Here is a 27139-nt window from a genome sequence, read left to right on the forward strand (position 1 = left end):
TTCATTAAAAATATCTATTCACAATTTGGTGTAGAAATTGCCTTTAAACAAATGAACGAAACTTTGTAATGAAATTACAAATATTTTTTATTACATTTAAATTTAAATATTAGGCAATTTAAACTTCTAAAGCTTTTTAGAAAATATCTTTATATTTAATTATAAGAATCATCTTATAACAAATATATTAAAGATAATTTAAAAGATATTTGTTATACTAATTTTAATGTACATAAAAAGTAATAAATTGTCCTGTAAATATAAGGTTGAAATATGTTTTTGTCTCCATTTTAATTATGTTTTGTCAAATAAGTTCTAATTTTGTTTTGATGTTCAAATAAGTCATAATTTTTGTTAGTTTTGTTCAATATGGTCTTTTTTTTTTAACACTTTTTGAATCATTAACGGTCATAAACAGTAATTGTCACATGTTACTTCGTGATTTTTTTTAAAGTTTTTAATTTATTTTTAAATTTTTAAAAATTTGTTTAAATGTATACGTGTCAACAATCCAGCCGCGTGTCACGTGTCAAAATCAATATTTTATATTCGATTTGGTTTTTATATTTATTATTTTTGTTCAATTTTGTTTAAAATTTACCAATTTTGTTGCTGTAGATGAGACCAAATTTAATTTTTATATAAAAATTATAATGATGTGAATTTTAATATATTATATAAAAACATTTAATAAAAATGTAAATTTTAATATAAAAAATAAATTTGGTTTCAATTTGAAGAAAGACAAAATTTGTTATTGTTAACAAAAATTAGGATTAAATTGAACAAAACTAATAAAATATAGAGATTAAATTTATATGACACACAACTAGATTGAAACGTAAACATTAAAAAAAAAAACTACAAAAAGTGACACACGTAATAATTAATATTCATAACCATTAATAATTTTAACATTAAATAAAATTAATAAAAATGACAACTCATTTAAATATAAAAAACAAAATTAAGACCGATTGAAAAAACCTTAACGAAAATTATATCCAATAAAATATTTTAATCTGAATATAATTGGTGAAAGTGGGAAGGGTAAGATCTAACCAAAGGCATCACAGTACCCAGAACTCCGTCCCTATACATTAATACCTGTAACAGGCGGTTACATTATCAGTGTGTGAGTCGGTCACTGACTATAGTTACTTATAAAGCAACAGGTCCTCGGTTTTAAGATAGTTCTTGTTTGTCGCTCTTCTCTTGCACTCGTCCCTATCTCATCGGTAGATGTCTCTCTCTCTCAGTGGGGTTTTTCTCTCTTTGATTTCTTGATCTCTGTTTGTAACATTTAGACACCATTGCTGTTAAGGAACCCTTGTAATTATATCGCCCTGCATCTTGTTGAATCCTTAAGGAACCGATCTTTTTGGTGGGTTATAAACCTGGAGCAATCTCACTCCCTATACTCGAATTAGCTTTTACATAAATTTCGAAATTATATATGTATCAATGTATGTAGTGTATGATTTTGATTCATTTTGCAATTGGCGTGGGTTACAACTTTTTTTCTATTCACTGGCTCCAAACCTATGAATGAAGGCTGAAGCCTGAAGGGTCTGTTTGTTTGTTACTCTATTAACTATGTCTTTTATGTTAACGAGTTGACTTTTCTTTTAACTAGATCAGTTTTTGTGTGGCCGCTACTTGGTGTTATTTGAATTTGATATGATAATTACCGCTTCTTGGTGGTGTTGCAGGGCATTTGCTTCCACATTGAATATGGCTGAGGCTACACAGTCCAATGCGGAGTTGTTGGAGTGGCCAAAGAAAGATAAGCGCCGCTTCCTGCATGCTGTGTACCGTGTTGGTGATCTTGATCGCACGATTAAGTAGGATTTCGTTGGTTTGGGTTATTGAAATTCACTGTCACGTGTGCTTAGATGCTCACAATTTCCTAATTATTGTTCAGGTTTTACACTGAATGTTTGGGGATGAAGCTTTTGAGGAAAAGAGATGTTCCAGAAGAGAAATTTGCCAATGCTTTTCTTGGATTTGGCCCTGAACAATCCCATTTTGTTGTGGAATTGACTTACAGTATGCTCCTGTGTATATTTATTTTTTCTTGCTATTCTCTGATTTATGTACCTTTTGTCTAGCATCCTTTGTGTTGTATGGAATTGGACATTACTTACCTCCACACACATGTGATGTTTTTGGTCAGATTATGGGGTGACCTCATATGATATTGGAACTGGCTTTGGGCATTTTGGTATTGCAACTCCAGATGTAAGCCAGGGTCTTGCCTTTACCACTGCTTGACCTTGACCATTTATTTAACCTTTTGTGCTTAAATTAAATTGTATACATCTTCTACTTTTAGGTTTACAAATTGGTTGAAAACATCCGTGCCAAGGGTGGAGTTATCACTAGGGAGCCTGGTCCAGTTAAGGGTGGTAAATCTGTTATTGCCTTTGTGAAGGACCCTGACGGTTATATTTTTGAGCTCATTCAAAGACCTTCAACCCCTGAGCCATTGTGCCAAGTAATGCTTCGTGTTGGTGATTTAGAGCGCTCAATAAAATTTTATGAAAAGGTAACAGATCAAGTCTTGTTCTTTTAACGACGATCATGTATTTTAATATAAACCAAATAATGTCCTCTTAGATGCTTATTATAATAGTTGCATAAATATTCATGTTTGTCAGCTTAAATTATTTAAATTCTTTTGCTACTATCTGCTTGTCTGTAAAGAAACCTCTCTTTCTGCTGATACTCTGATGTTAGACTTTTTTGTATTATGTCCCTCAATGATCTCTTGCCTTGTTTTTATTCCATTGTTTCTAGGCATGTGGGATGAAATTCCGGAGAGAAAGTTTTGTGTTCAGTACATTTAGTCACACAATAAGTAACTCTTTCTTATCAATATAAAAGCCACTTCCAGTCATGCATTGAAGTAACTGCCTAAAAGCTTAAGCTATTAAGTGCATCTTTGAGTTACCAACTTGGTCATACAGGCTCTAATATCATGTTATTAACCAACTAACCCAGAAGCTTTAGTTATTATGAGAAGTTTCATGAATGGATTGTCGTCCATGTTGCCTGGTGTTCTGCATAGCATTGTCCTTTTCTCTTTTTAGGGGAATGTGGAGAATGAAGCCTGGGGTTGTGTAGGATGTAGTGCTTATATTGATAATTGAATAGAATCTTTCATTGATTTGTGTGGCATTTTGGATCTGGATTGGTAATTATGAACTGTTGCCTGTAATGGACATAAAAAATCCTGATATTGCATCTATTATATCATGTTTTGAACTTTTGTTCTTTAGGTGTGTTTGGTATTTTTGATGGCACACATTTGGATGCTTTCTCAACCTAATGAATTCGTGTTGGTTGTTGAAGTGAATGTCTGTTTGAACCATTATAATGGAAAATCAAGCACACCTTAATTCAATTGGGTTTTAGTAACTAAGGATCCTATTTTGGTTCTTATTGGATGTGCAGGCTTTAGGTTTGAGGGTCGTAAAGAGGGCTGATAGACCTGAACAAAAGGTGAGTTTCCTTATTCTTAGCATTCCACTCAAGCCAGGACATCTATCGTATCTAAGCTTTGACTTAAAATTTTTCCTGTATTATGTTACATATATTACAGTATACTGTAGTCATGCTTGGGTACGCAGACGAGCAAGAGACAACTGTGTTGGAGCTTACGTATAACTATGGTGTTACTGAATACACCAAGGGAAATGCTTATGCACAGGTTGGTAAATACGTATTTTTTATGTTATATTTCCTTATGTAAAAGCCTAAACCGGTTCTTCACATTTCTCTTCCCATTTGATCATAAAATTTATTTGTTGTACATAACAGGTTGCTATAAGTACGGACGATGTATACAAGAGTGCTGAGGTTGTGAACATAGTCACACAAGAGCTTGGAGGAAAGATTACTCGGCAACCAGGGCCAATTCCTGGAATCAACACAAAGATCACTTCTTTCTTAGACCCTGATGGATGGAAAACTGTGAGTATTTTATTTTTTATTTAGTTTTAATGTTGTAAAGGTGTGGCTTACTTTCTATTTGTTTTAACATAGAATCAAGAACCGAAATAATAGGTTAATTATGACGTAGGACACGTACACATGTTCTTACCCAGGGGCAACTACAGCTGTAATTTTACAATAGTATCATAAACTACGAAATAGAATGTGCTTTAATTGAACTTGCATTACTTTTTAATAACTGAACCTTTTATGCAGTTTTAATTATGAGTATGGACAAAACAATTGATTCTTCAGAGCTGAATGTTTATCGATTATGATTTATGATTTATGAATATGAAAGGTAGAGCAGGAAGTTTCTCATGTATAAAGAAATGGTGTTTAACCAAAGAAAAGAAGAATGTAATATACCAACTTCTGTGACCTTGAACCGATCATACATTTTGTGTTCTGTCAACTGTCATACTTTTCTGAATAATATTTGAATTGCTAACAACAAAGGAGGTCATGTCTCAGCATATTTTTAACTTCCTTTTGCAAGTCCTCAGCTTGTATTTCTCTAATTATTGAGTCAAGTATTGTATTTATCAAGATTTTGCCACATATCTAATAGCAATGTTTTCTTGAAAAAAAAGATAATAGAAATGCATTTTGAATATGTGCATATTTCTATTGCCTCCATTATTAATGACAAGCATGTCTAAGTGTGTCATTCATTTTGTATGAGTTTTGCAGGTTTTGGTTGACAATGAAGATTTTCTGAAGGAACTGGAGTGACAAGTGCTGTTGTATGAATAAATAAGTGATAAGATCGTGTGTGTTTTTTTTTCAATGTGGTGGTCTTCAGTATGTGACTTTATAATTGATTGAGTACGCAGTTTAAACTTCCATATGCTGATGTTTACCTCTATATTAACATCTTCAAATATTTCGAAAAATCGGGGGATAATTATGATGTATTAGCGCAGAACCTAAATCATTTTCAGCCAAATTGCTTGTATGTTTTTAGTCAAATGAGATTCCCATCTTGATGCTATTAGGCTTAGATATAATTTATGGTTTTGCATTATACAAAAATCCGAATATTGTTTGCTATAATTTTAGTCTTTATGTTTTACAGAATTTATAATTTTTATTCATAATTATTTTTATACGCTTTTATTCCCTTACTTTTTAATTGTTTATAATTTTTTTTAGACATTTCATCATGCACCTAGAAGAACAAAGTTTATGCTTATCAAATTAACTTTTCTTATTTTTATTTTTAAATTATGAATTATCTTTTGCAAGGATTTAAGAGTTAAATTTAAGATTTTTCTTTTAATTTTCAAGGATGGCTTACAATAAATTGATTGAAAAAAAATTAATCTATGGACCAAAATTATGTATTTTACGGAAGATATAAATTATATAAAAGAAATTAAAGAATAAAATTATGAATTAAATTTGCTTCAAAAAATTGAGACTAAAATTTTGGATATTTAAAGTAAGTAGGCTAAACTTCTGAATGTTTTCTGAGGTGAAAGTAATGGACTTTTCGAAAACGTAGAGTAAGATTATGGTACTTCTTGGCTCAACATTATTTTAATTGAGGGGTTTCTCCGTGCACTTCCAATAATCTCTCTTGTACCTCCCAAAACTAAATTTATTTTCATGGTTGCCCAAGGTAAAAAATAAGAGTTATTATCTCTTTTTCACCGCATATTCTCTGCACCCCCAAAATCATACACCCTCACCTTCTCCCACGTTCTGTTCTTCTCCCACACAGTCTCCACACATTCTTCATCCGTCTTCTCCCACACTGTTCTTCTCCACAACCTCCCTTTTCTCCTTTTCTCCTTTTGCACAACTCTACAGGCCCCATCTTCTCCATTTGCCCAGTTAAGTAGTGTTATTATATTTTAATTGATTTTAGGAATGGTTGTCTGTATATTTTAATTGATTTTAGCAATAGATTACAAGATCCGTATCATGTCTTCGTTTTAATATTTCACCAAAACGGCTTTCCAAATCCGTTTCTAACATGTGTGAAACGGAACACACATTCCGTTTAGTTTTTTTTTTTTTATTTTTTTTATTTACCGAAACGAATTGTGAAATCCGTTTGCCAGAAAGCTGAAACGGAATACACAATCCGTTTCTTATTTTTGTTTTTGATTTTGACTGAAACGGATTTTGGAATCCGTGTTGGGGGAGGCTGAAACGGAATATAGAATCCGTTTTGGTGTTATTTTTGGACTTCACTGTTGATGATGTTTTGCATTGCTTGAAGGATGATAATATTATAGGCAAAGGAGGTGCAGGCATGGTATACAATAAGAGACTGGCCTGCAATGCAAGTAATCAATAAGAAACTCTGTATTACTTTTCACCACCCTATACAAATTACACGTTAAAGTTCTTGGTGGCAGAACCGCCACGTGAAAAAGGAGAAAGACGTCCAAGTTTTTTAGACACTAAGTTGATGAACGATTTTCTAGGGAGAGGAGGCTTATCAGCGGAGGGTGAACCATATATTACAGGACTGCTTGATGCTGATCTAAGGGAAGATCTTTCGACCTCTTTTAGTTTCATTCTCAACTTCACTATCTCTAGTTTCAGATCTTCGTTTTCTCTTCGTAAGATGGAGAACTCGTTTGACATTGGATTAAGCTCGTTGGGGGATAGATTCACCTTGTCACGAAAATTATTAGGAGAATCCCAACCTACACTACCATCCATGGAATCGCGAAGTCGTTGTTGTTCATAGTAGAGAACTTGAACCACAGTTTGAACAGGAAGCCTGTCGTTTTGAGCTGCGTTAGCACACGCATCTCGTGATAACTTATGGCAATCCATCACGCTGCACACTTTCTTTTTCTCAGTGTCGCCTAGAATTGGATGAGGCTGAGATTTGCAAATTTTTACTTTACCACCAGCAATCTATGATGCTTTTATAAAATTGATGGAACATTAGATTATTTTTGTAAGTTTAATATTGTTATGTGTTGAAATCAAAATCTACCAACTCAAACGTGTTAAACCTCAGTGTGTGTGCTTTCTAGAAGAGAAATCTGATGTTGGCTTTGAAAAATAGTAAAAGTACAAAATGTGATCATGAGTGTAAGTTCTATTAAAGGGAAATGAAGTAACATGTCTCAAATTTTGATCTCCTTCCATGTCTCTCAAATTAAAATAAAATCATTATGCAAGTAAAGCTTTAATAAGACCCGAAAGAGAGACATGTAATCTGAGTACACCATATATTAAAGTATAATGCAAATTCTAGAGCAATCTAGAAAAATATAAGATAGAGTTATTGAAATGTAAAGAAACTTCTAGAGTATTGGAGAAAAGCCTAGGATAGAAAGAAATATCAAGAACATTCAACTATGTAGAAAATCTAGAAGTATTTGTTTTAGTTCTAACTAGGAGTTTCTAGAATAATCTATGGGTCTATAAATACCCATGTATCCTACCATTTTGTAACATGAAGAACAATTAACACAACATCCAATACAACTACTCTCAACTACAAAATACACTTCTTCAACTACTACTTTCACACTCTACTATTTACACATTTTCTCTATCCCTTCAACTATCCCTTTCACAACCTTGAAATACTAACAGTGGTATCAGAGCTACGTTCGATCATTTATTGGGCGTAGAAAAATTATTCTATTACTTCCAAAACCTTCCTTCTATACTTCCAAAAGAAGAGAGTTTTTTCTCTTAATCCATGGCTTCTAACATTGTTCACTTTTCTTCAGTCCCTCTACCAGTTTTTATTGGTGAAAATTTTGACCTTTGGAAACTCAAACTAAAGACATATTTTATCTCACAAAAATTGTGGGATATTGTTCAATCTGGTTATACAAAACCAGATAATATTGAGACTCTATCTGAGGAGGAACGAAAAAAGCTAGAAGATTCTGAACAAAAGGATGCCCAAGCATTGTTTGTTCTTCAACAAGCTGTGGGAGAAACTATCGCCAGGAGGATCATGGATGCAGAAACTGCAAAAAGGGCATGGGATATTTTGGAAGAAGAATTTGAAGGCAATGAACAGGTACGCTCCGTTAAACTACACTATCTAAGAAGAGAATTTGAGACCATCAGAATGAAGGAATCTGAGACCATTGAAGAATACTATGGAAGAATAAAAGAAATAGTGAATAAAATGAAGTTATATGGAAAAGAAATTAAGGAAAAAAGAGTGGTAGAAAAAAATTCTTATCACTCTCACAGAGAAATATGATTCCATAGTAGCGTCCATAGAAACTTCCTCGGATCCATCTTCTCTATCGATAAGTAAATTAGTTGGTCTCCTTGGAGCGCACGAAGCAAGATTAAATAATCGTGCTGATACAAATTCAGTCGAAAATGCCTTCCAATCAAAGCTCAAATTACAACCCAAAAGGAGAGAAGAAGAAGAAAAGAAAAATGTTGAAGAATATTCTAGAAGCAAAGATTCTAGAAATTTCTCTGGAAGCAAGAAAGATAAATATCCTCCGTGTGGCATTTGCAATAAGTCAAGTCATGCAGAAAAAGACTGTTGGCATCGTGGGAAGCTAATATGTCATTATTGCAAGAAACCTGGACATGTGGAGAAATATTGTCGTAATAAAAATAAGCATCAAGCAAACTTTGCTGAAGAACATAATCAGGAGCAACGTTTATTTTATGTCAATCAAGAATCTCATAGTGGAGAAGGAAACTGGTACTTGGACAGTGGATGCAGCAATCACATGGCCAAAGATCAAAGTATCTTCAAAGACATTGATAAATCTGTCAATGTCAAAGTTCGTCTTGGAAATGGCGCCACAGTGGAGTCTCAAGGCAAAGGAACTGTCATGGTGGAGACAAAGAAAGGTACGAAATTCATCAAGGACGTTTTACTAGTTCCCAATCTTAAAGAAAATCTTTTAAGTATTGGCCAAATGATGGAGAATGGGTATTCTCTTCACTTTGAGAAAGATACATGTAAAATTTATGACAGTAGAAGGTTAGAAATTGGTGAAGTAAAAATAGAGAAGAGAAATAGAAGCTTTCCCATAAACTTCAAACCTGGAACTAATATTGCCATGAAGGCGGAAGTTGATGACTCATGGTTTTGGCATAGGAGATTTGGCCACTTCAACACACATGCCTTAAAGCTTCTATATCAGAAAAACATGATGAGAGATCTTCCTTACTTGAAGGAGAATAATGAATCATGCGAAGGATGTCTTCTCGGCAAGCAACACCAATTACCATTCTCAATAGACAAAGCATGGAGAGCAAAAGACTTACTAGAATTAATCCACACCGATGTTTGTGGACCAATGAGGACGCCTTCACATCACAACAACATGTACTTCATCCTCTTCATTGATGACTTCTCTAGAATGACATGGGTCTATTTCTTAAAGGCAAAGTAGGAAGTCTTCGGAATATTCAAGAAATTCAAGGCTCTTGTCGAGAAACAAAGTGGAAAACAGATAAAAGTACTTAGAAGTGATCGTGGAAAGGAGTACACATCTCATGAGTTTGACAAATTCTGCGAAGATGAAGGCATAGAACGACAACTTACAGTCGCATATACTCCACAATAAAATGGTGTTTCGGAGAGAAAGAATCACACAGTCATGGAGATGGTGAGATCAATGTTGAAGGAGAAAGGACTACCAAATACATTTTGGGCAGAAGCAGTCTACACTGCTGTCTACCTACTCAATAGATGTCCTACTAAAGCAGTCCAAGACAAAACTCCAATCGAAGCCTGGAGCAGTAAGAAACCATTAGCTAAACATCTAAGAGTATTTGGATCTGTTTGCTATATTCATGTTCCAGACCAAAAGAGACACAAACTAGAAGACAAGACCGTACGAGGCATCTTCTTGGGATATAGTACGCAATCCAAAGGCTATAGAGTCTATAATCTTCAAACAAAGAATCTAACTATCAGCAGAGACATTGAAGTAGATGAAAGCGCTACTTGGAACTGGGAAGAGGAACAAATTGAAAGGAAGACAATATACATGCCTAACAATCAACCAAGTACAAGCCAAGAAGATAATGATCAAGATACCATTATAACTCCAGAATCTCCTGCAACTCCAACATCAATTCAAGATCAAGAAGAATCATCGCCTGAATCCACTCCGAGACGAATCAGATCTCTAATAGACATCTATGAATCTTGCAACTTGGCTATACTAGAGCCTGGAACCTTTGAAGAGGCTGCAAAATAAGAAGAATGGGTCAAGGCTATGAAAGAAGAGATAAAGACAATAGAGAAAAACAACACTTAGGAGCTAGCAGATTGTCCAAAAGATAAAGATATCATCGGAGTTAAGTGGGTCTTCAAGACAAAGTTAAACCCCAATGGTACCATACACAAACAAAAGGCAAGGTTGGTAGCTAAGGGTTATTCACAACAACCTGGAGTAGACTACAATGAGACATTTGCTCCAGTTGCTCGACTAGACACAATAAGAACTCTAATAGCCCTTGCAGCACAAAAAGGATGGAGCATCTACCAATTAGACATCAAGTCTGCATTCCTCAATGGTGTTCTTGAAGAAGAGATCTATATAGAGCAACCACCAGGATTTGTGGTTAAAGGCCAAGAAGCCAAAGTGTTGAGATTGAAGAAAGCTTTATATGGCTTGAAACAAGCTCCTCGTGCATGGTACAACAGAATCGATCAATATTTCACCAATCAAGGATTCAGGAGGAGTAAGAGTGAGCCTACACTATACATCAAGACACAAGGTTAGCATACTCTTTTACTCTCTCTATATGTAGATGATCTTATTTATATTGGAACCAACACAAAGATGTTGATGGAGTTTAAAGAAGATATGATGAAGACCTTTGAGATGACTGATCTTGGCTTGATGAGTTATTTCCTCGGCATAGAGGTAAGTCAAAGAGATGATGGAATATTCATCTCACAAAAGAAATATACAAAAGATTTGCTGAAGAAATTTAAGATGTACGGGTGCAAACCTGTAAGCACACCACTAGTGATGAATGAGAAACTACAAAAGGTGGATGGAGCACTAGAAGCCGATGCATCTCGATACAGGAGTCTAGTTGGAAGTCTACTTTATCTGACGGCTACACGACCAGATATCATGTTCGCTACAAGTCTCTTATCAAGATTCATGCAAAATCCAAGCCAAATACATCTTGGCGTAGGCAAAAGAATTTTAAGATATCTACAAGGAACCAAAGAGCACGGTATATGGTACAAATCCACAGGTAATCCAATATTGCTTGGTTATACTGATAGTGATTGGGCAGGGTCAGTGGACGACATGAAGAACACCTCAGGCTATGCTTTCTCACTTGGATCAGGAATATTCTTTTGGGCGTCAAAGAAGCAAGCCACAGTTGCCCAATCAACCGCTGAAGCAGAATATGTGACAGCCGCTGAAGCAACAAGTCAGGCTATATGGCTTCGAAGAATACTCAAAGATATGGGAGAAAAACAAAGTGGCCCTACTATAATTAATTGTGACAATAAATCAACCATTGCAATGACAAAGAATCCTGTGCATCACAACAGAATAAAACATATAGCAATTAAATACCACTTCATCAGAGAAGCGGAAACAAATATGAAGATATGACTTGAGTACTGCTCGACACAAGATCAAATTGCAGATATCTTCACAAAGGCCTTACCAAGACCAAGATTTGAACTACTACGCGCTATGCTTGGAGTTACCGAATTTGCATCAAGGAGGAGTATTGAAGTATAATGCAAATTCTAGAACAATCTAGAAAAATATAAGATAGAGTTATTGAAATGTAAAGAAACTTCTAGAGTATTGGAGAAAAGCCTAGGATAGAAAGAAAAATCAAGAACATTCAACTATGTAGAAAATCTAGAAGTATTTGCTTTAGTTCTAACTAGGAGTTTCTAGAATAATCTATGGGTCTATAAATACCCATGTATCCTACCATTTTGTAACATGAAGAACAATTAACACAACATCCAATACAACTACTCTCAACTACAAAATACACTTCTTCAACTACTACTTTCACACTCTACTATTTACACATTTTCTCTATCTCTTCAACTATCCCTTTCACAACCTTGAAATACTAACACCATAAAAGTTGGATTTAACTCCTTAAAATGAGTAAGGATAAAACATGTGTTTGGAAATACATTTTCTAAATTAGTTTGTAAGAATTCACCTCAAATAACTGAGAGACATAAAAGCTACCGTAGAGAGCTTTTATCCTGACGAGAAAATAATAACCTTAAAGCTACTAAGAGATATGGTGGGAAAACGAAACATCCCCATGGTTTCACGGTGCATCCAAACATACTATAGGCCACTGATTCATGACCAAACACGCACTTAATGATTAATATTTTCAACACATCCATGACTCTTATTATGTGTGTATAGTTAAGGAGTCAAATTTATATGTAAAGAAGTTTCTATTAGCAGTGATGACTAATTTAATATATAGTACCAAGTTTCAGAAAAAAAGTTACCCCAAAAGAAGTTACAGCCACATGGGTTTAGAAGCGTACCTTAAGATAGATGTCTATGGCTCTATACATGCCATCCTCTGTTGATCTTGATTGTTGAGGAATTAGTTCAGCAAGAGTGATGAATTTTGAAACAGCTAAGTTTCTGTCGGTGGCTACTTCAGCGAGGTAGTTCTCTATTAGCTTTCCAATCCCATAAATATCACTTTGGGGAGGAGAAAAATATTCATCATCTGCATTATAGGCTGAATGTTTTTCATTTTCAGATTGTAGGTAATTCATCATGATTCGCTGCACTGTATCTACATCAAACAATGTGTCCCCAGTGAAGGAATAAGAAGGAATGAGAAGATCATCTAAAACAGCCTGTCCTAGCTGCACGGCCATCAAACAATTTGGGAAACGGAATATGAATTCTGTTTCATAAAATTGTGAAACGGATTCTGTAATCCGTTTCAAAAAAAAAAATTCGATTTTTTTTGAAACGGATTACAGAATCCGTTTCACAATTTTATGAAACGGAATTCGTATTCCGTTTCCCAAATTTTTCCAATTTTTTCTCAAAGCGGATTACGTAATCCGTTTCAAAATGGTGTGAAACAGATGTTGGAATGCGTTTCATAAAGATTCCGTGTTGTTTTTTTGAAACGGAATGTGGAAGCTATTTCATACTTTTTGAAACAGAATACGAATTCCGTTTCATATCATAAACATAAAAAAAAAAGGTTAAGCTAATATTAAGGCTAACCTGGACAGAAGATAAGAAAAGAAACAGGAGAAGAAATATATATTAATAAAGTATAATAGTAAATTTTGGAGGTGCAGAAGAGGTCTTGGTGGTGCAGGAAGAAGCTCCCTTTGATTGATCATCAATCTACCTTGCCCGTAATTTATACTTTATCCATTTAAATTGTTTTCATTTTATTTAATTCCAATGAAATGCGTATGCATAAATGGTTACAATATATAATATTATTATTTTAAAATCAAGTAAAAGAATTACAACTTTCATCTGTTATAATTAGTTCTTTTCATAACAATACAGCTTAAGAAGGACTGAGGAGTTTCCGGAATACACAGAGCTTAAGATTTCAGATTTGTTTACAAAGTTATTTAGAATTGATTTAGAGCTTCAAAAACTTGTGGAAGGAGAGAATCCTCCAAAGACAACCTTTTTAACAAGAAGACTATATCCAACATCTTTTCTTCAGTTACAAATTTTCTATGTCAATGTGAAATGAATAATGCAAAATTAGTTTCAATAATCAACAAAACAACTAGCAAAATTGAATGAATAAGATCAATATTAAGGATGATATTTTATTCCTGAGCAATAATGAAATGTACACAGAAAAAATAAAGTACAATTGTAATAAATTATTAGAAATTTAACAGTTTAAAATTTTGATAAAATTAAATACATATTGAACAAAAAATTAAAATTAATTATACATTTTTAATTAATGATTATTATTATTATTATTATTATAAAGTATTTATAACATCTATCTATTTATTGTCTATGTTTGACATTACAACCACATTACCAAATGTTTATATAGTTTTTTTTTTCTATTGATAAATCAATTCAACTATAAGTCAATATGATGATGAAATTCTAGATCAGCTTAAGGGAAAATGGATTTTTTTATATACCAACAAAAAATAGGATGATGATTATTACATGTTTACTAAATTCAGAATTAGATGAAATATTTTTATTACATTTGCATATAAATGATAAGAAATGAATATAAAATCTCTTTAAAATAAAATTATATCGTTTTATCATTAATCAACATGAAACATAAATGAAAAAAAAAATAGAAACAATTTTTATTTGAAGTTTGATTTTGTTGAAAATTGTGATATTGCTAAAATTGATCGATTGATATTTGGTATGCAAATTTAATTATGTAAATTTGAAACAATTACATAGAATAGATTGAGATACCCTTGATTATCATATATAACACTTGAGGTATAGTAAATCACACACATTGAGAAGCCTAAATGGAATAAACTGAGACACATTTTATACGGTTATCATCATATCAGCCTCAATGGGCGTTAAGGTGATAATAGTAATTACATCAGAAAAAATACCCTATGACAAAAAACACACGTATTTCTAACAATTTGAACAATTATTTCATTATCTCACCAAAAAGGAAATTATTAACAAATAAAATATTTCTTAATAGTTTTGGACACGTTGATAAACCTTGAACCTTAAATGTTTTACAATGGATCTTTTCCTAACATAATCACTTAACTATATAATGTAATAAGGGTATAAAATGTAATATTACAGGTCCCAGAATTTTGCTATTAATTAAAAGGACTCTATTGATGTCTGACTCATAATTGATAGAAAATAAAGAAAAATGTTTGTCTCAGTGTTCTCGACCATCTGCTAAAACTATGATGACATTCTGAAACACCCATTTGATTCAAGATAGTATCTCCTCTAGTATTTTGATTCAAGATGAAGCAGTTGTATCTGTTTTATCCACTGGATAACAACCGAGAATACGAAAAAATCTAGTACATTCCTGAAACAAAGGGGAGAAGAGCCAACAATTTGAGTTAATATCGGAATATTACATTGAAGAAGTGTTAATGCCAACAATCAAAAATATAGAATGCATTTTGCTAACAAGGTTAAATATTCTTAAGAATATATCAAGCCCAGGTGAAAAACTGCCAAAGATGATTGGCTGACCTGCAAATTTTCTAAAGCGTATCGTGCACAAGGATCTGCCAAAGATGCTTCAAAATCAATGTATAAAAGGTACTTAAAGGACCTGTCACCAGAAAACTTAAACACTTAGAACAGAAGAATCAATAAACCATATCATAGAACAGCAGTATTCATTACTCACTCAGCACTTCCTTCTTTTGAATCATCAACAGCACTTAATGGACAATGCTTCAGCGGGCGGCTCTCTATCTGAAATCACACCAAGAATTAGATGAATGAAGCACCAGTTTTAATTTCTAAAATCATTCTAACGCACCTTTGACAAATTAATGTTCCTCAAGGCAAATGCTCCCAGGGCTCTGAATAGTACACTAGGATCTTCGTCTAGACTGAAAACAATGCTAGTCTGGGCGGAGAAGCCATCGATTTCATCACCAAAATTCATAAAAATTATATATAAAATAATGTTTTTTTTTTCTACCTTATAGGGCCTGTCTGTTCCTGGAATTATAGGATCCCTTGCAAGTATCAGAAAGCGAGTAACATTAACATCATCATCCTAGCAAAAAGAAACTGAATCAGCATAACTTCAATCTATAGAAATCATCCACAATACAGACATGTTTTTTTTGTTTTTGTTTTGTTACACGTATTGTCATGTACAGACATTTCTAAAACTGCAACTATAAACTAAGAACTCATTGTGAATATATGAAGAGATGTTGCGACAAGATAGAAATGTTGTAGCAGTTGAGTGTTCGAAAACATGTAACTGAAGTCGTACCTGGATTGCTTCAGCTAGAATGTGGAGGCCATATAGTTGTGCTGCCCTTGAACTTGCAATAGCTCCAATGTCCCTTCTTCCGTCTAAGGCCACAGCCTGTTCACAATGTCCAAATTATTATTAGGGCATGCAACTCTACAACCTAATCAATGTTCGTTTTCAGTGGAATTGTAATATACCCTAGCAGCTGCAGCAGTGTCATCTACAGCAATGTTGGTAACACCTAAATCAGTAAGCATAGTCTCACATTGAACAAGAGCCTGCATGTAAGGAAATCGTTTTAAGAGTTATAATGAGACATGTCTGTCTCAAGCATTTTTGCAATCACAAGTCCAATTACGAGATTGCATGATACTCTCTAACATCAAGCAATACCAGACTTATTTATTTTAGAATGTCCCAAGTGTTAAAGAAGTATGATAAGATATGAATGCTACACAAAATGTTCCAAAGTAGTTTTAGTCTTCAAATTATAAGATATGAATAGTAAAAAGCCACGAATTTGAAATAGTAATAGACTACTATCACACGATAAATAAAATAGTTTGTGAAATGAGAGCATAGGGGAAATTTTACTATAAAACCATAAAAAAGATAATTTTTGTTTCTCCAAATTATATTGCAATTGTGATTGTAATTCAACAAAAAGAAAAAATTATTGATCTTATCGGTTATTTAAATGAAGGACTTTTAAAAGAGGCATAAACAGACATAGATTTAGTTGGCATAATGTCGTTGAAAAGTTCTCTCTCTCACAAAGAACTCATATTATAGTTTAAAATAAAAACAACAAAGAAAATATTTGCGAAACGACAAGTAGGTTGAAGAAAGACTCTTGGTGTAAACCTTAATATTATAAGAAATCTAGACAGAGAAAAACTGCAAATAAAAATAGTTATTAACCAAATTTCGTTAAAAAGCATGACCATGAACAGCATCTTATTAATGATGAATAAGGTAGAAACTCACATTTGGATAAAGGTAGCATTATTAAAGATAAAAAAACATTTTCAGAAATATTTATGACTGGTAAATCGAAGTTTGATTAGGAAGTAACATTATATATGATGGAATCAAAAGGTAAATACAATACAAAGAATATAGGCTCATTAAAAATATATTATTTTTTTCTGTCTTAAACAAAATCTCTTAATTCTGGTTAAAATGATAAAAAAGAAGATGCATTTAACTTCAATGGAGATACATAACAATTTATGACACTATAATCAAGGACGGGAGGTAACACAATTTAAAATAAAGGAAACTTAATGATTATTAGAAAATATTAGGCATACGTTCTATTGTTAAGCGTCAAAAAAAACAAAAAAACATTCAATCAGTGTTTTGAATCAAAGTCATACTAATAAGTAGCTAGTTTTGTATTATTACTCCACGTATGTTGTATATTATTTGTGTATCTCAGTTAGCATTTTTCTAAAATGTAATTAAAAGTGAGGTTTATAGTGGCATCTTAAAGCATGGTTATGTGTGAAAAAAGATATGGAAAAGAATGAAATGTATAATAGCGAACCTGCGGATGACTGATTACAGATGTGAGGTGTTCTTTTCTGACACCTTTGTGTCCCAAAAGACAGTGTTTAATTAGCAAATGAAGCTCCCCAACAATGTGTAGGTTGTGGCGTATAAGTAAGTCATAATTACGGTGGATGCTTCCAGCAATACAACTTTCGATTGGAACAACAGCTTTATCCACCAACCATGATTCAACACACTGCACATTATCAAGTGTCAGAAATAGACTTTAAATCTAATTTAACTTCACAAAACTGGTACGTGATCTGAGGTTTGCACCTCATTTAAATATTATAAAATTGACTTATCTCTGATCGATGTGAAACTTCCAACATCATGTTATAGTAGTTCAGACATCATATGGAGAACAAAGAGAGATGAAGAAACCAAGAATGTATGTAACCTTGAATGCTGTCTCAAAGTCAAGACATGGAACTGTCTCACAATTTGGATACGCTTTCAAAGCAGCATCCTCACCATATGCTCCTGGAAGACCCTGTATATTAGGTAATTCACTGGTTACAATGAATCCTTTTCATCTGAAAAACAATATCTACTACCATACCTTATAAGCAACGCGCAACTTTGACCTATCACTTGAACAAAGATCATTACCACGTAATTGCTCTGCAATGCTCGTCATCACAGAAGGAAGAACAAAAAGGAAATTTCATTGAGGCATAGACCAAAACCATAGAAATTCTAAAACTCAAATTGAGGGATGTTTAAGTAAAACTCACTGTTAATAATGTTAGCATCCTTGTGAAACCCCTCCAACAACACACTTGGCTGAACCCTGATTCTGTCAGCATCCCCAGAAGACTCAAAACCACTCACAGCACGCAAACAGCAACATTCCCTCTTGCACCATTTCTCAGTTCCTTGTTTTAAATTCACACTCAGTCTAGAACTATCAGGATGAAAATTTGCCATGCCCAATTGAGGAGCTTTTGCACAACCCCAGATGCAACAATCGTTGAGAGCCATCAACATCTCAGAAGAACAAAGTCTGAAGGAAACACAGAAGAAGTCAACACTGATAAAAAAAATTGAAGTTACTGTGGTTTGTGAGGAATTTGTTGGCATAATATGATGATAGGGTTAGACCAAGTCATATTTTGATATGATATCAGTTATGAACTGTACCTTCAAATGAAAATGACTTTTGAAATTTGGCAATGAGAGAGACACCAGACCCAGGTAATCAGAAAGTATGTTCTTTTGCAAGTGACACCCTTTCCTCCTCACACTATATATTTTTTGATCTTCACTGCAAGAAATAACTCTTCTATTAATTATAAACATTATTTTAAAAGTTACTTGTAATAATTTTTAATATTGATCAATTCAAATTAATAATACATAAAGTTATACCTTTTTCTATAGATAATAAAAACATATTTTTTTAAATACTTTCTATATATTTCTATAATTTTTATTAAAATACATTAAATATATTATTAAATTATATTTTAAAAAATACATGTCATTAATGATATTAACTGTTAAAAACTGTAAGTGAGGTTGGAAAATGTAGAAAGGTTTGGTCAAAAAATTTGTTTGCTTCATAAGTAATATTCCAGTCAGTCTGAGCTGTTTTCAAATTTTTAGAAGTAATAAAGATTGGACTCTTCATCCATAATATTTAAAAATAAAGATATAATAATGTATGAGTTTTTAAAATTTAAAATGAAACTATGTAGAGGGTCTAGTTGCACAAGTGATAGACGTTTTACTAGAGATGGCAAATAAACTCGTCTCCGTGGCTATTGCCTGAACCCGTCCCCGTTTTGACAGGGAATCCCCGCATTGACTGGGTATGGGTATGGGTATGGAGAATCCCCGACTTTTTCAGTTGGGTATGGGGATGGATATGGGGATGTACATATACCCGCCATAATACTCGTCCCCGTCATATCTCTATTCTCGTTTAAATTATTAAAATATTCACAATTAATCAAGTCACCCCTATATATATATATATATATTCTATTTTTTATTTCTTTTAATTATTTCATTTGTCATGAACCTCATTCTCATCTCCAATATATTTTTTATATTATCATAACCTTTATGTAATTATGTTAAAATGATCTATGTTAATAAAAAAAAATTATGCCTCACATTTGAATATTTATATTACTTTTAATATTTTTATTTATTATAAATTTTCCTTTCACATGAGAATGTTTATACTCTCAATTTAAGGTAATATAAAAAAAATTCTTTACTTATTATTATTATTAATTTTTGTTTAATTTGAAGAACTCTTTTGTTTCATTAAAATAATTATCGTTATTTTTCAACCATTAGGTATATATGTTGATATTTGAAAAGTTTTCTTAGTTCTCTAAGATACTTTTCGTCTTATCATACCTTAGCTATACATTTGATTTCCTTTGTGTGATTTTTTTCGATAGTCTCTCAAATTATTTCTAAAACACACATTTGTTAGTTTTTTAATATTTTTATTTATTGTTTTTATTTTCATCATGTAGAATAATATTTCGTTATATTCTATCTAATTATTTTTTATTTTATAACTCATTATTAATCATAATGTAATTTTTTCACTTTAAATTCTATTTGAAGTGGTTAAAATTATATATATATATATATATATATATATAATGATATTTAGGAATAATATATGATAATTCACTACAAGAAAAACATGAAATGGTGACTGATTTAGTCAGTAACCCATATCAGTCACTATTTTTCGTCGTTGGTGGTAGTAGTTGATTTATTATCTGAATCAATGACTAAATTAGTGACCGATTCAATGATCGAATCGGTACTTGATTTAGTGACCAATTTAATTACTAATTTATTTGTAATTTAATGACAAATTTTTTGGTCACTAATGATATTTCTATTTAATTTTAACCACTTCAAACATAATTTAATAATTAGTTCTCTAAGGTATTTTTCATTTTATCATACCTTAATTATACATTTGATTTCTCTTGTGCGATTTCTTTCGATAGTCTCTCAAATTATTTCTAAAACACACATTTGTTAGTTTTTTAATATTTTTATTTATTGTTTATTTTCATCATGTAGAATAATATTTCGATATATTCTATCTAATTATTTGTTATTTTATAACTCACTATTAATCATACTGTAATTTTTTCCACTTTAATTGTATAAATAACTTTTATTTACTACAATATAAAAATTTAATGTAATTTCTATGAATATTTTTTGTCACTATCCAACATATAATGAAGTTCAAAAGATACAAAATCTATGTCAAAATTTTATTATTATGTTTATTATTTGTTCTTTGTGTCATTTTGATCAAGTGATGTATTATAACTTTTATTAGTGTATAAAAAAGAGATTCATTATAATTTAAAAAATTGAAGTAAACAAACATTTAAAATATATTTTAATTTGAATATTTGTTTTCCTTTTATTATTATGTTTATTATTTGTTCTTTGTGTCATTTTGATCAAGTGATATATTATAACTTTTATTAGTGTATAAAAAATAGATTCATTAGAATTTAAAAAATTGAAGTAAACAAACATTTAAAATATATTTTAATTTGAATATTTGTTTTCCTTTTATATTTTTTTGAAATATTTTTTAATTTTATCAACTAAGTCCATCAATGTTGTAGTTTGCAAATTTAATAAATGTTTTGGTTCACATGAAATTTTATTTGGTATTCTAATATAAAATGTAAACAATTATAATTTATTTTAAGGTATTTGACATCGAAGAAAATCCTCCTAATATTGAATATTTCATAATATTATGTTTTCTTTACCGTAATTTTTTTTCTTTTATAAAAATTAATATTGAAGTAGTTAGAACGCGGGTACGGGTATGGGTACGAGATTATACCCGTTACCCGGTGGGGATGGGGATGGAAAAAAAGTTTGATACCCGTTGGGTTTGGGTATGGAGATGGGGATGAGTTTTTTATGCAGGGATGGATATGGGATAGCGAAACTCGTCCCCGCCCCGCCCGTTGCCATCCCTACGTTTTACTCCTAATTAAGAATTTATCTAAGAAATACTCATTCCAGATATATTGACACAAATGAGAGACCACGAATTTGAAAGTGACTCTGTAAGCAAAGTTTTTACTTTCATAGATTTCAAATGATTATTTTGTGTGAATTATGATTTATTTAAATTATTTAGTCCAAAAATTAACTGATACATTGTAAATATTTTAATACTATAAAACGATTAAAAATGATTTTAAATATAAAAATTTATAAAACAATTACCATGACAATTGTGATTTTAATGTTATTTCAAATAGATATAGAACTACTATTTACTATGAATTATAGTCAAAGTCGATAAAATTGTAAGATTATACAATTTTATGTAGTAGTTTCAATTAAGAAAAAATCAAATTCAATTAAAAATTAAAAGTTAATATTTACTCTTCATATTCATATTTCTAAAGTTGAAGGTTTTAATTAAAATATCATCCTATTAATATATATATATATATATATATATATATATATATATATATATATATATATATATATATATATATATATATATCCGTTGTAGGATTTTTGTCAGTCCTTTATGATATTTTCAATTTTAAGTGCATTGTATTATTCAAGGGGTAACAGTGTATTTGATTATATTATCAATGATCCATTCTATTCTACCTAACGAAATTATACAAGTACATGATTAAATAAAAATATAAAAAATATATATAGTTTGCGTGTATGTAATTAAATTCGTACTTATAGTCACTCAAATCAAATTTAAATATTCAACCTTTTTTTGTTATAAAATGTCTACATCCAAAGAACTACTAAAGAGTTACACATGTAGGAAGATTAACCATGGTGTAATTAAAGAAAAATATTAAATGCTTCTAATTAATATTTTAAGCTTATTTTATTATGACTTTTTGCATGGAGCAGTGATTATTGGGCCTAAGCCTAGGTCGGAGGAGTCAGATTTGGATCAATTTAAGGGTGCTTTTTCCTGCATCCTATTTTTCTTCCTGCATCCCATAGAAGTGATATTCTCCAATCATAAAAATTTGTAAATCTCATTACTTTTATTATTTTTTAAATTAGATATTCTGAAAGATATTTTTGGATTAGGAAAATACTTTCGAAAAATTCCATGCAGAATATAAGAAAGAAAGTTTAGAAGGAATGTTCTGAAAAATAATTTTAGATTTGGAATTACTTTTTAGAACACTTATTTCAAAAATAATTTTATATTCCGAAACATTCAATCCCATATATATATATTTTTTTTTTCCGCAAAGTATTTTTGAATTTGAAACACTTCTTCCAAATATTTTTTATATTCTGGACTTCCAGAAGGTATACAGTGTTAAAAAGGTTACTATTATTGATGTTTGTCTCATGTATTTATAGTTGATAATAAAGAAATGTTGGTTCAGTGTTCTTCCCATCTGCTAAATATTATGATCACATTCTGAAGCACCATCTTAGTAGATGAAAGTGCTACCTCCTCTTGCAGGTGATTTAAGATTAACAAGATATGTCTGTTTTATCCACGGGATAACAACCCAGAACACGAATAAATGTTGTATATTCCTGAAATGAGAGGGGAAAGAACCAACCATTTGAGTTAATATATGTTGTAATAGCAAACTTTGAGAAATGCTTCTACGACATTGGATTTAATACATCTTTCAGATAAGGAGCTAGAATGAGTACTCAAAACAAGAATAGGTTTCTAACATGAAAAGTATGATATTTTTATGATATGATTGGCTAACCTGCAAACTTTCTAAAGCATGTTGTGCATTTGGATTTGTCATAGAAGCTTCAAAATCAATGTAGAAAAGGTTGTCAAAGTACCTGCCACCACAAAATTCAATGTCTAAGTCACAGATTCATAACACTCTTCAAAACAGAATACAGAGCAATTAGTGTTTATCCATGGAGTTAAACCAAACCAAACATCAGTTTTTTTTATAGACGGTTCATTAAAGATATACGATCATCTAAGGAATTGACACCACTTTCAATCTAAAATCTTAAAAAAATGAATTTATGGCCTTTTATTCTTATATAGTGTTCCACTTTCTCATCTTTAACTAATGTGGGACTTAGACTTACACTGTTCCACTTTCTCATCTCTAACTAATGTGGGACTTAGACTTACACTGATTCCTAACAATATATATATATATATATATATATATATATATATATATATATATATATATATATATATATATATATATATATATATATATATATATGGTTTTCAAAGTAAAGCTATGTTAAATTGTGATTCTTTTACATTTTATGAACCAGTTTAGACCCTCCATTTTTTTTTCTTTGGCTATTTAATTATAAGCCAAATATATAGTTTACAAACTGATAATATTGCAAATCCAAAATGAAAAAAAGAAAAAAAAAAGAAGAAGAAAAAGATCACTACTCACTTGATACTCTCATACTTAGAATCATCACGAAGCCTTACTGGGTAACGCTTCACTGGACGGCTTTCTATCTGAAAACGCATCATTAAAGAAATGAGCGCAAAGAAGCACGGGTTTTAAGGTATACTGGATTGAAATTTTAATGAATTCATATAATAAAAATTTAATGCAATTTAAACAATCAAAATTTACTAATTTGGATTTTAATGAGTTCATATAATAAGATTTGCAAAGATGTTTTGAATTATAATACTGATCATGTAAAAGTAAAAAATAAATTATAAGATAACTTGGATAAAAGTAAAACTAAAATAATTTTTTAATATTAATGACTAAATTGATTAAATTTAAAATTACGTTCTTTGTTAACTTTTTTTTCTTCATTATAGTGTTAAAAAACATCATCATATAAATCTGTAGAGATCCTAATTAGGAATCACCTCTATGTTTGCGATCCTTAAAATCCTAACGGGTAATATATAAAGTAAGATAAAGATTGTCTCTTGGTCCAATTGAAAAGAAAGTGTGTTGGATTACAGATTAATATTTCGTATAATATATGAGCTGAGGAAACATTTTATGTGATTAGAAAATGGAAGGTCTAACAATAGATGGAAAAAAAGAAAAAAAAGTAGATGATGACTCTGATGTATATTTATAAATCTAAAATCAATGGTTTAAAATTTATCAAGGTACATCTTGAAAAAGAATGAATAATATTTTGTATGAATATCAAAAGACTTTTTGTCAATTAGAGAAAAATCATAATTACATACTAATTAACGCGTCTTCCTAAAATTATTCTAATAATCTTAGTTTAATACATATAATTTACTTACAATACTTAAATGCTTTAGTTCATATCATAATAAATTATAAAAACTAAAATCTTCTAAAACAATAAACACAACCCTATTAATTTCAAATTTGAATTGGTATAATTGTTATTTTGGCAAACCTTTGACAAATTAATGTTCCTCAGGCCAAAGACTTCTAGGGCTTTCATTAGTACACCGGGACCTTCTTGCAGACTGAAAACAATGCTAGTCTGTGGTAGAAATATTGAATATTCATCAGTAAATTCGTCAAAATAACGTACAAATATATAGATATAGTTTTGTATACCTTGTATGAACCGTTAGTTTCTGGAAGAATAGGATCCCTCGCAAGTATCAAACAACGAGTGATATTGTCATCATCCTAATATATAAAGATAAGGAAATGAATCAGCTCAACTTAACAACAATAACAGACATGTTTTCTATTTTGCGACAAGAGAAAACCAGAGTAAGAGTAACTGTTGTAGCAGTTGAGTCTTTAAAAACATGTAACTGAAGTATTACCTGGATTCCTTCAGCTAGAATGTGGAGACCATATAGTTTTGCTGCTCTTGAACTTGCAATAGCTCCAATGTTCCTTCTTCCGTCTAAGGACACAGCCTGTTCACAATGTCCAAATCATTGTTAGGACATGCAACCCTACAACCTAATCAATGTTTGTTTTCAGTGGAATTGTAAAATACCTTAGCAGCTGCAGCAGTATCATCTACACCAATGTTGGTAACAGCTAAATCAGTAAGCATCATCTCACATTGAACAAGAGCCTGCATGTTAAAACCTTAAATGTTTTACATAGTTATTTGTCATCAACTATGTTCGTGCAAGAGAATAACGTTTTAGGTTATCTTTTGTGAAAAAGATAGAAAAGAATGATACATATATAATAGCCAACCTGAGGATGACTGAGTACAAATTTTAGGTTCTCTTTTGTCGCACCGGTCAATCCCAAGAGGCAGTGGTTAATTAGCAACTGTACCTCCCCAACAATGTGTAGCTTGTGATCAAGAAGTAGATCATAATTATGGTGGATGCTTCCACCTTCAGAACTTTCGATGGGTAGAACAGCTTTATCCACTAACCCCGATTCAACAGCCTGCAGACAAAAAAATATATCATCACAGAATCTATTGGAGAAGACATCATATGCAGACAGAGACATAGGTTTAAAATAAACAAGGAATGGAACCTGGAGTGAAGTCTCAAAGTCATCACATGGCACTGTCTCACATTTTGGATATGCTTTCAAAGCTGCTTCCTCAGTATATGCTCCCGCAAGGCCCTGCATGTCAAGTAATTCACTACTTAGAAGTGGCATTGGTGATGCTATGAATCTTTTATTTGAAAGAAACTATATATCAAGCATCATACCTTATAAGCAACGCACAACTTTGTCCCATCTCTTGAAGAAGAAAACTTATTTGCTGTTAATGGCTCTGCAATTAAAGAAGTTGCTTAGTCATGCCAAAAGCAAGAAGAAAAAGGAAATGAGATGAAGTCACTTCTCTCTAGCAATTGAATTGAAAATCAACCAAAGAAATGAAGATCAAGTAAAAAGATTCAGCTATCAAATTTAAAACTTAACATCGTTTCTCACTTGGAAGCATATTAAGATCTTTGTGAAACCCATCGTCTAACTCGGTTATCTGAACCTGGACCCTGTCAGCATATTGGAAAGATGATTCAACCCCATTCACAACACTCGAACAACAACGTCTCCACTTGCCGCATTTTCCAAGATCATGTTTTGAATTCAAACTCAGTGTAGAAGTTGCAGGCTGAAGAGCTTTGGCACAGCCCCAGATGGAACAACCATTGAGAGCCATGAAGATGAGTGTGGAGGAAGTTGCAGAAGCGATGAAAGTGAAAGTTTTAGTGTGGTTGATGAAGAAATTATTTAGGGTTAGTATTTTAGCAATTTATATTTAGCTTTGGGAATGATATGGCAGTTATGAACTGATGTATGTAGCTGGAATTAAATGAAGTTTTGGGAATTAATAGAAAGAAATGGTAGGAAAGCAGAATAATGTTGATCTTGCAATAGCTTGGATGTAACTGACACGGTTCCGCGTCCTCTCTCTTCATGTATTTTGTTGTCCTTTTTAAAACAAAAACTAATTCTATCTTAAGAATATTAAATATAGATATTTCTTCTGGACAACATTTTCAGTTACTTCCACCTTTATAATATCAATAATATTTTTACAATTTAATTAAAACATATTAATATTACAAATATTAATTAGATTTTTTTATAAAAAATAAAAGTAAATATAATATTATTAAGGATTCAATATCAAATGTAAATATATTTTATTTTCTTCAATATTAAATATTAAGAAAGATTATAAATGTGTAAATATTAAATTGAAGTATCAAATAATAATTAGATTAAGATAGATAATTAGAAAAAAATAAAAA

The 27139-nt window shown here is 31.5% G+C and overlaps 5 protein-coding genes across 6 annotated transcripts; 2 read left to right on the top strand and 3 right to left on the bottom strand.

Moving 5' to 3' along the window:
* Positions 1-1050: 1050 nt before the first annotated feature.
* Positions 1051-4999, top strand: LOC114189066 (lactoylglutathione lyase GLX1-like). 2 transcript variants are annotated; one of them, XM_028077771.1, is made up of 9 exons: positions 1051-1238; positions 1713-1844; positions 1925-2049; positions 2177-2241; positions 2336-2548; positions 3457-3504; positions 3605-3712; positions 3823-3975; positions 4690-4999. In XM_028077771.1, exons 2-9 carry the CDS (start codon positions 1735-1737, stop codon positions 4729-4731), a joined length of 864 nt encoding a protein of 287 aa, XP_027933572.1. In that variant the 5' UTR covers positions 1051-1238; positions 1713-1734; the 3' UTR covers positions 4732-4999. The 2 variants fall into 2 exon arrangements, with proteins under 2 accessions (XP_027933572.1, XP_027933573.1); XM_028077772.1 differs by having other exon boundaries at positions 1116-1384.
* Positions 5000-6339: 1340 nt separating this feature from the next.
* LOC114188598 (BTB/POZ domain-containing protein SR1IP1-like) lies at positions 6340-6934 on the bottom strand. The gene has a single exon (XM_028077169.1). It carries the CDS (start codon positions 6790-6792, stop codon positions 6340-6342), a length of 453 nt encoding a protein of 150 aa, XP_027932970.1. The 5' UTR covers positions 6793-6934.
* Positions 6935-7675: 741 nt separating this feature from the next.
* Positions 7676-9420, top strand: LOC114188599. The gene is made up of 3 exons (XM_028077171.1): positions 7676-8005; positions 8337-9046; positions 9348-9420. The coding sequence occupies exons 1-3, from the start codon at positions 7676-7678 to the stop codon at positions 9418-9420; spliced, it is 1113 nt and encodes a 370-aa protein (XP_027932972.1).
* A 5499-nt stretch (positions 9421-14919) lies between these two features.
* LOC114188600 (arogenate dehydratase/prephenate dehydratase 1, chloroplastic-like) lies at positions 14920-18444 on the bottom strand. Its single transcript, XM_028077172.1, has 11 exons — positions 18198-18444; positions 18023-18084; positions 17861-17953; positions 17456-17656; positions 16104-16184; positions 15925-16020; positions 15622-15699; positions 15457-15546; positions 15322-15389; positions 15162-15243; positions 14920-14991 (listed from the first exon to the last, which is right to left on the bottom strand). Exons 1-11 carry the CDS (start codon positions 18442-18444, stop codon positions 14920-14922), a joined length of 1170 nt encoding a protein of 389 aa, XP_027932973.1.
* Positions 18445-22959: 4515 nt separating this feature from the next.
* On the bottom strand, positions 22960-26544 carry LOC114188601 (arogenate dehydratase/prephenate dehydratase 1, chloroplastic-like). Its single transcript, XM_028077173.1, has 11 exons — positions 26316-26544; positions 26090-26154; positions 25908-26000; positions 25614-25814; positions 25405-25485; positions 25226-25321; positions 25008-25082; positions 24841-24930; positions 23886-23953; positions 23211-23292; positions 22960-23025 (listed from the first exon to the last, which is right to left on the bottom strand). Exons 1-11 carry the CDS (start codon positions 26542-26544, stop codon positions 22960-22962), a joined length of 1146 nt encoding a protein of 381 aa, XP_027932974.1.
* Between the last annotated feature and the right edge of the window lie 595 nt (positions 26545-27139).

This window comes from Vigna unguiculata, chromosome 6, assembly GCF_004118075.2.
Source record: "Vigna unguiculata cultivar IT97K-499-35 chromosome 6, ASM411807v1, whole genome shotgun sequence".
NCBI lineage: Eukaryota > Viridiplantae > Streptophyta > Magnoliopsida > Fabales > Fabaceae > Vigna > Vigna unguiculata.

What these genes read in the sequence shown, in the direction of transcription:
- LOC114188599 (XM_028077171.1), top strand. Translation starts at nt 7,676, where the DNA reads ATGGCTTCTAACATTGTTCACTTTTCTTCAGTCCCTCTACCAGTTTTT. An exon ending in AATTTGAAGGCAATGAACAG is followed by an intron (nt 8,006 to 8,336) that starts GTACGCTCCGTT and finishes TTCCAATCAAAG; the next exon opens with CTCAAATTACAACCCAAAAG. An exon ending in GCGGAAGTTGATGACTCATG is followed by an intron (nt 9,047 to 9,347) that starts GTTTTGGCATAG and finishes TATTTCTTAAAG; the next exon opens with GCAAAGTAGGAAGTCTTCGG.
- LOC114188600 (XM_028077172.1), bottom strand. Translation starts at nt 18,444, where the DNA reads ATGGCTCTCAACGATTGTTGCATCTGGGGTTGTGCAAAAGCTCCTCAA. An exon ending in GGAACATTAATTTGTCAAAG is followed by an intron (nt 15,390 to 15,456) that starts GTGCGTTAGAAT and finishes GTGTGATTTCAG; the next exon opens with ATAGAGAGCCGCCCGCTGAA. An exon ending in ACGCTTTAGAAAATTTGCAG is followed by an intron (nt 14,992 to 15,161) that starts GTCAGCCAATCA and finishes CCTTTGTTTCAG; the next exon opens with GAATGTACTAGATTTTTTCG.
- LOC114189066 (XM_028077771.1), top strand. Translation starts at nt 1,735, where the DNA reads ATGGCTGAGGCTACACAGTCCAATGCGGAGTTGTTGGAGTGGCCAAAG. An exon ending in AGGGAAATGCTTATGCACAG is followed by an intron (nt 3,713 to 3,822) that starts GTTGGTAAATAC and finishes TGTACATAACAG; the next exon opens with GTTGCTATAAGTACGGACGA. An exon ending in ACCCTGATGGATGGAAAACT is followed by an intron (nt 3,976 to 4,689) that starts GTGAGTATTTTA and finishes TGAGTTTTGCAG; the next exon opens with GTTTTGGTTGACAATGAAGA.
- LOC114188598 (XM_028077169.1), bottom strand. Translation starts at nt 6,792, where the DNA reads ATGGATTGCCATAAGTTATCACGAGATGCGTGTGCTAACGCAGCTCAA.
- LOC114188601 (XM_028077173.1), bottom strand. Translation starts at nt 26,544, where the DNA reads ATGGCTCTCAATGGTTGTTCCATCTGGGGCTGTGCCAAAGCTCTTCAG. An exon ending in ATACTGCTGCAGCTGCTAAG is followed by an intron (nt 25,322 to 25,404) that starts GTATTTTACAAT and finishes CATTGTGAACAG; the next exon opens with GCTGTGTCCTTAGACGGAAG. An exon ending in ATGCTTTAGAAAGTTTGCAG is followed by an intron (nt 23,026 to 23,210) that starts GTTAGCCAATCA and finishes CTCTCATTTCAG; the next exon opens with GAATATACAACATTTATTCG.